The sequence below is a fragment of the Haliotis rubra genome, unplaced genomic scaffold (genome assembly GCF_003918875.1).
Source record: "Haliotis rubra isolate DU_JTF1 unplaced genomic scaffold, ASM391887v1 Scf459, whole genome shotgun sequence".
Classification (NCBI taxonomy): Eukaryota; Metazoa; Mollusca; class Gastropoda; order Lepetellida; family Haliotidae; genus Haliotis; species Haliotis rubra.
Genome location: NW_025767145.1, coordinates 722,460 through 731,367, shown reverse-complemented (window position 1 = coordinate 731,367; position 8,908 = coordinate 722,460). Strand labels below are relative to the sequence as shown.

General features: G+C 40.3%; 1 protein-coding gene across 1 annotated transcript in view; it reads left to right on the top strand.

Annotated features, from left to right (window-relative positions):
- Nucleotides 1-684: 684 nt before the first annotated feature.
- The window catches only part of LOC124290160 (neuropilin and tolloid-like protein 2), an 85,609-nt gene continuing 77,385 nt past the window's right edge, over nucleotides 685-8,908 (top strand). The window contains exon 1 of the mRNA XM_046726856.1: nucleotides 685-832. Coding sequence (XP_046582812.1) covers nucleotides 811-832 — 22 coding nt within the window. The 5' untranslated portion in view covers nucleotides 685-810. The remainder of the gene's footprint in view (nucleotides 833-8,908) is intronic.

Genomic DNA, 8,908 nt, shown 5'->3' with positions numbered 1-8,908 from the left:
GATTCGCTGTAAGACTATGACGTCACGTACCTCATATAAACAATATGACTTCTATTTAGGAAAATGTATATTTCTTATTTCAACATGTCTCGGTATAAAAATACGAAGAATTATAATAATTATGACAGCAAGAACTTCCAAATATAATAGTTAGACAAATGGCATAAAAAATCATATTGGTTGTCTTATCGGCAATATTTCAGCAACTAATGATGGATAATGATGATGATGATGATGATGATGATGATGATGATGATGATGATGATGATGATGATAAAACTAAAAAAATTAAATCACCTCGACGTTTGGATCAGAGATAGAACAACTTAACTTAATAACAGATCCTTCCGTTTTAAGATTCAGTCTTAGAAACAAATAAATATAATTTCATCTAAAACGTCGTGGAGAACCTCAGCTAGTGTTCTCGACAGTTGTTCTAAGCTCTGGCACGCCGATCAAGGTGTAACACTCTAAATAAAACCGATGTTAATCTACATTATGCATGATTCCGTCACACGATGTCTTCTCCCGTCGTGGACAACGACACGGAGGTGAAGACGTGGTCTGCACGGTGACGACGGGTTGTCATGCTACCGGTGCGAGCTCACGTGCATCCGTCAATGACGTCACGAGCGCGCTGCGAGAGCGAGCTTGGCCGTGGAGCCTGGTAGTCACTGGGCAGGATCTATACAGCCAGAGAATCGCTTTCATCCACACAGGGAAAGTGCTCCTACCACGGCTTGAAAGCTTAGTTCAATACTGTGTCGGACTTTTAACAAATTGTTCTTGACTGACTGAGGAGTTTTACAAATGATGGGCGTTTTACGAATCGGTAAGTACAATATTCTTTTTATCAATTACATTATATTATCGAAACGAAATGCTTTCTTTTGTATTAAACAACACAAAATACGTATTTATGTTTTGGAAAGAAAGAAATTAGTTAGAAGCCGGTTACAATTAAAGTTTTCTTGAATTGTTCACATTGTATTATGGGTGTTTCAAATCACCTTTACCATTGAATATAGTTTTATTATGTTTACAAAGTTTCTTAAACTGTCAGTTTTGCGATCTGGTCCAGGGTGGCTGTTTGTCATTCAGATTGTGCCGACAGTGGTGAGATACAGCTAGATTGTTCTAGGCAAATCTAGCCGTGTATATATCTGTATCCTGTGCTTTTCTGTCACAGTGGTTTGTTTGTAGTAAGAGGGAACAGCTCAATGATGGATGAAAGCCCGGACCGGCCACCGTGGCTCCATCGCTAGGGTTATCGTGCACGCTTTCATATTGTTTATTGGAAGTCGCTCTCTGCTCAAGTAGCGAGATAAACTGATTATATCAACGCATGGAATATTTTTTTAGCCCGAGAAAAAATTGGACTTTGAAACATAAGTGTCTGATTAAACAGATTTCGATGACAAATGGCTTGGGGAAAGGGAGAAATGAATGCGATATTGCGGTTATGAAGCCAAACGACTCATTCGCTTTTTGATATAACGGACAAAGGGTTTTATAGAGCATTGTCTTATCACACTGACGGTAGACTGAAAACAATTTGCGTTAAAGTATTGTTTATACGAAGTTCCGTTTATTGTAAAAAGACACACATATTATGAATGATTTATTTGTTAAATTTATTTGCATTTTTTAAAATAGTTAATGGTTAGTGTTATCATTCTATTCTACAAATATCATCATGAGAGGTTGTGAAATTGATATTTCCTGAAAGAAACGTATGATTAATGCATCTTCGGGATGCATAGAGCACTTAACCCATGCAGTATCATTATGAGCAGCGAGTGTGCGAGACATACCTCACATATGCACCGCGTGATGTATGTATATAGGTAATATATGCAATGAAAGATTGGCCTGCTTGTCTAGATATATGGCGGTGACGTCACTCCTCTATTGTTGGTGCGCATTGTTTGACGTTAACGCTCCGGGTTCATTTTTCACCTGTGCTGTAAACTTCATAGAAATTATTATTGCGTTCGTAAATCATTGTTTACTGCCTGTTTCGTGCCATTGTCTATTCTAAGAGTTGAGACGATCTGCCTTAAAGATACGGGGGACACTGAAACACGGTCTAGTATCAGACAACTGCCACTCAGCGTCGGTGTTGTGAATGGGGCGACTTGGCTCGCCTGCCGCAGTGTGAGCACCAACCATGATAATGTCTATAATGCGCATGCATATTTCAAAAGATTGAGATTAAAAGCAGATGCTATCCCGCTGTGCACATATACCCTCTCCCCCTTCACCTCCCCCCCCCCCGCCCCTTTCCGATGTGGGCAGCCAGCCGGGGGGAGAGCTACAGCTGTAAATCAGCCAAACATGGACACCCACCGTTAACCATCAATCTGCCCGTCCCTCCAACCTGAAATGAACATCTCCCTCCCCCAAATATTGCCGCCATCTCTTAATCACCACACCTCCTGGACAGCGCAACCCCATCTTATTTCAACCCGAGATGATTTTTTCTCACAGGTATACCCTCAAACGCACATCGTTTAGTATCAACCCTTACCCCACCCTCCTAATTTTTTTTGCTCTTTTTGTTTCCCTTTAATCCAAGTACTCTTCACCTTTCCCTAAAGTAAACGCTTCAATAACACCCTCACCCACAGACACATACACCCCCACCCCATCCCTCCAATCTTTTTTTTTAAAAAACACCCACAACGCTTAACCTTGCCCGTCCCCTCCAATCCACCCTCTACCACTTTTTTCTGCTGAGACCACCCCATCCAATACCAGTTTTACGCTTTTCTCACAAGTAACCCCTCCAGAATACGCCTTTACATCCTTGCATCCTTATCACGAAAAGCGCATCCATTCCTACCAACGACGACACCCTCTCACACTTATGACAATCTAATATTGATTTGATCTTCCTCAAAAGTGTCCCATTTAATATCACCCACCACCCACCAGTCGCCCACCCCAAACCCACCTAGCCTCCACAAATTAATAACTAAATAATACTATTTAAATAAATAAATAAATAGATGAATTGGTAAAATAAATAAAAATAATACACACATCCTCACCACAAAACGCCCACCCTCGGTTTTCACAAGACCACCGTCTTACACCTAATCTTCCCACTCCAACCCAACTACTACTGATTTCGTCTTTCTCACAGATACTCCGTCAAAAGTGTCCTTTCCCCTACCCCCTCCCTCTCCCTCTGCTTTAATACGACACCCCACCCCTCACCTGACTCCCCCCTCCACACAATCCACTCCGGGGTTCAATTCCCCTCACAGCTCAACGGCTTTTAATGATGTAAGTTACATTTCTGTTTTCTCTTGTAACCAACAAAAAGGCAACAAATGGAAATGGTGCCTGGCTTTCATTATGTTAAACTAATTTGAACTCTCTCTCCAACCTAGCGTGGTCTTGATCCGTTAATTACACATCTCGGAATGTATAGCGCGCTGGGATTACAAACAACCGTAAAAACATGATTTCTTGTAGAGAGCTTTAAAACTTTGGTGCTGAGCTCCCTTCATCGTCTTGACACAATGTACCGTCTCTGCCTCTTTATCGCTGGAGCCCCTCACATACCGAGCGATGCTGTGTTACCATTCGCCAGCTTCCCTTGAAATGAGTAAACACCCAATCTTGTTAATTTGTGACAGTGAAGATGTGTCAGTTAACGCGATGTTTCTATCCCGCTTTGGACAGGGTTTCTGAATGCGATGCGCGTTCCCTACAATACCGTCAGTTCACTTCACTGTGCTTGAAAAGTCCATTCTCCAGCGTACAATGAATCTATATTTGTCTCTTAAGTGATTAACCAAGTAAAATCACTAGATTCAGCCTTAAAGCCCTACTCTTCGAAACATCTTTTTCCACAGGATTTGATTCACTGTAATTGAAATTACAAAAATCTATCCAATTTTAACTAAAATCTGAATTAAATTTTTAAATTTTTACTATTAAAGCCGAAAATTGAGTTCTTAAGTTAATTTGAACCCAAATTTTATCAATTTTATTTGGCCAAAGATCGTTAAAGTGATAGTTTAGGTTACGAAAGAGCGTTATAACGTATTTGGTTAAATAAAATCATTCAAATATTCTCATGTTTGGACTTCGAAAATATTTTCTCAAGAACAATTTGACCCCGTGCCAAGTATAAATTGAAGACAGTATATTATATAAATATTCGTTTTTGCACCTGGCAGATACAGACAGCGATTGTGGGTACCACCTGTTCCATACTGGTTTATCCCGCAAGCATAAATATTTTATTTGAGTGTTGTCTGATAGAACGACACATCTCCAGTTCGTATAAATTAATACACTTTGTGCTTGGAACAGAATCGTGTATGTGATGGGCTTTGCACTGCGGTTATGTTTTCAGTAAAGACATCGAGACGCAGTCAATATCGTTCTTTGACTAGCAGGAAGCTACGTATCTACCAGGATAATATTTATCTCAATTATGAATATATTTCAGTCTTTAAATATAATATTACAATTTTTTCAACTGACGCTGATATCTTTGGGAGTCAGTTTCGATGTAGGGATAAGATTTAAGGATATTACATCACGTGATTCATGGAAAGCGCGAGGTATGATAACTTCTCTTAGGCCGAAAAATGACAAATTGTAACGTTACAGAAAACTACCGGGGCTTTTTTCTTCCAAAAAAAGGAACGTGTTTTGATGTATCGCTTGTTCCAGAATAGCAGTGTAGGCAAAATGATCCAAAAATAAAATAATTTCGGAACTTTGGAAAAAATGTAAGTAAACTGCCAGGATAAAGAAAGTATACACTGAAAACTGGATGTAACAAAAACAATAATTATTACAAACGCTACCCAAACCTTATTAGGCTGAAAACATGTAGCCGAAATAGTACAAACTTAAGGCCCAAAACATAACTATAATATCCGTTCCAAATTCATCAATTTAAATCAATAATTCTGAGCACGTTTAAAATTAAGTCACCTTCTAATATGTATGTATACTTTTGGCCCAGTTTCACGACTAAAATTATTTCACGTTATATTTGTACTGTATTTACTTACCATTGCTACGAGTTTAGTTTCAGTTAAAGATTTCCTTTGGTTCGAGTCGTATATAAGAAAATTATATACATGAAGACTTCGCTTTTTCTTAAATTATCCAGATCTAAATGCTCTGTAAAGGTTCTTCTTTTCACATCCTGCATTAATTAAATGTGTTTAGATATATATTGATAAAATGTACTGATAAAAAATAACATCGATGAGTTGTCTCAGTGTGCATTACGCCCGTAAGGTTGTTAAGCCACTGTATACAGATGATGAATCACACCCATAAACCAACTGCCTGTGTCAATATGCATACCGCCGTATGTCAAGGATTCGGAGTGATTCTCGTTGTGTTTTTACACATCTTCTAAACAAGGGACTTTTTCACTAATGGAAAAATACTTCCCTCTTTCACGTTTAACTTGTTGTGACAAGCTTTTTGTAGTCTTGGATATTAACTCGTCACTATCTTACAAATTACCTATTAAATGAGATATATTTTTAGATGTAAGTGGCATCATTACTTATGTTTATCTGTTGATCTGTGACAATGTGATGGTATCACAAAGCACGAGCGCGTCACTTCCCCCAGAACTCCTCCCCTGCCAAACGAGCGTGTGTGTTAATAACACATAGGCGTGTGTAAGTAACGGTATACGCTCACTGTGTTTGTAACGTTCGGATTTAGAGGGACATCTCTATCATTCCTCACTGCAACCTTCAAAGATAGCAAAAGAGAAACAGCTTTGTTGGAGATGTTATTCCGCAAGAACAGGCGAACAACAAAGTCTTTATGTTTCATTGAAACAACACGATAGCGGAACCACGGCCGGTCGCCCGCTGTCGAATGTTGGCAGTATGTGAGGAATTCTCCCCTCTCCATGATGCCGGGGTCTCCATGCTTCACCTCCAACATCCCCTACCCCACCCTCGCCCCCACCCACATGCTCCCCCGACCCCCGAACCCCAAACCCGTCGCTACTCACACGACCTCTGCTTCAAGAAATACATATTTTCTGTGAAATGAGAAGTCAAACATTTTTTAACTGTAACGTATCTTTTCGGGTCATCGAGAAACAGCTCCAACACATGAGTCAAACCTATTTGCCTCTTTTATTCGAGATGTGTGTTTTAAGCCTATAATCATGGGTATAAGCGTAACGTATAAACATGTGAATGGTTCAGATTACATGATGAAAATTTACAATAAATAAACAAGGACTAGTGGGGCAACCTTGCGGTTACAGCGCTCAGTCGGAGACCGGGTTCGATTCCCTGATCAGTCACCTTTGATATATATCCCTGTTGCACCCTAACCCATAAATCTCCACTTTCTCCGTATAAACATGTGACTGAAACACGTTACATGGTCAAGATATATAATATATAAACCACCGGGTTTGATTCCCTGCATAAATTCTCTAATTTTTCTACCTATTGCACCAATCCCCAAAATTAATCCCTATCTCTAGCACCACCAGCATTTCATAACGACCCCCCAACCCCATCCTCGACACCTCTCTCTCTCTCTCTCTCTCTCTCTCTCTCTCTCTCTCTCTCTCTCTCTCTCTCTCTCTCTCTCTCTCTCTCTCTCTCTCTCTCTCTCTCTCTCTCTCTCTCTCTCTCTCTCTCTCTCTCTCTCTCTCTCTCTCTCTCACACACACACACGCAACCAAAAATTACAAAAACATATACTCATTCACTCACACACTGCGGAATAAATTAAAGGTACGGGTACAGAATTTTTTTAATTTTCTCTCCCTACGAGACACTTTAAAGAAAATTGAATACTAATCCTAAACTAATATAACAAAGTTTTAATAACAGGAACAACCCCAAAACCCGACAATTGTTAAACACAAAGATCATTACCCATGGTTAACCCATTACGAAAGGTATTTCAAAATTGCACATACTGAACATCAGATAATGCCAGGCCCCACGTTGACATGCCCAGCCACACGGCTAACATGTTCCCTATCTACAGCATACACACCTAAGTGGAATTCAGTGCTAATTTGTTAATCATACCGAGAAGACATGGGGAAACATCTCTAATTGTTAGTCAAGCCACGCATTCTGGAATGCCGACAGCCGTGCTGCAGCTTACACAATCGCGGTAAAACGAGAATTTTTCTGTAATTGATAATCGTGTATACTTTTATATGCCAGGTTCCACATACGATGTAATAATCAAGAGCGGGGAATCCCGAGAACCTTGCAAGAAGAGAAAAGGTCTCTGTGAGACAATGAAGCACCGCATTATCAGGCTTGCACGTGATACGTAGTAGCGTTATCTCCTAATAACGTCAGTCTGTTCGTGCGAGCGGTAATATCAACATCAACAGCCTCTTGCCTTAACTTAACCTTTTCATATTCGTGCCACCAAAGATGCTTTTTTACTGCATGCTTAAATGATACCCATACAAAACCCTACAGGCACCCACCCAATACTTATATACGGATTACGCGAAAATTGCATATTTTATTCACCCATATTAAAATGACAAAAACGGAACGGACATGATTTCTTGTCGTATACAAGGCTTTCCTTGTTGTGTGACCTTGACATTGACGTTAGACGTTGTTAGACGTTGTTAGACGTTGCGCCAGAAACGAGAATACTTTAATGTTAAGTGCATTAATAAAATGGGATGTATGTATTGATAAATTCATTTTATTGATCAAAATACAACAGTGATATTTCATAGTAGAGGAATTTCTTGGAAATACGAGCGTGCAGGATGTATTCAGGATCAAGTATGAAATCCCATTCTCATCCCATGGCTTTCCTCTTTATTCAGCCTACATTTCTGAAATCCAGTCCTTGGGTCTAAGAGGTGGCCTAGTGGTTAAAGTGTTCGTTTGTCACACCTAAGATCCTAAGTTCGAACCCGAAATGAGTACCCTATATGGAGGCAATTCTTGGTGTACCCGCGGTCGTACTGAGGCTTAAAAACTCAGTCCCACTCAAACAGCATCCCATCTTGCTGTGTCTAAAGGGGTCTTTCCTCAGGTTCTGAATCTCCAGTCTCAGTGGGGTTCCTTTTTAATTTGCAAGGAACTATTGGATTTTATCAAACTCTTATATATTCAGAGACTAAGCGTTAGTCTTTGTCAACATTTATAAGAATGACTCACAGTCCCTGAACCACATTATTCCCTTCCACCCAGCCATTTCTGCAATGCTGAAGTCCTAAATGAAGCAAGTCTAGATTTCCTCAGGTTCTGAATCTGGGTCTCCTTTTTGATTTAAAAGGAAATTTTGTTTCTATCAAAATTGTATATATCCAAAAACTAAGCGTTAGTCCTTGTCTACAGCTGTAGGGATACCTCAGGCAACCTGTAATGTGTTTGTCGAGCATCATTTGCAGGATATATTCTAGTTCCAAGGTCTCTCCAATCAGCCACACCACGGGGGCCCCGTTGTCCCATCTGTCACACTGTCATCGCCGCACCAGAAGTGCATACATATGGACAATTAACACGTTAATGTCTGCCCATCCATCTCTCCTAGAGCCCCAACCGCCTGCCTGTCTGTAGTCGCTTTCATCCCTCTCCATGTGCACCCCTCTGTCCGCCTGTTGGTCGGCCTATCTATACCTTCATCTCCCTGTCCGCATATCTATCTGTCTGCCTACCCATGCTGCCCTCTGTCCTGTTGCCCGTTATCCCGTGGACAGTAATAATTCAGACGGGCAAGTGATAATTCAAATCTGGGAATACCTTTGAACCTATTCCACATCATTATTGGTCGAGATATGAAACACATTTCTTGTCTGTCCTAGAGAATAGATGTAAACCGTCGAACTCCAGACTAGAAGATTAGGCAAGTCTGGATTGCATCAACCCAAGGTCCTGAATTTTAGGATTGTTCTAGG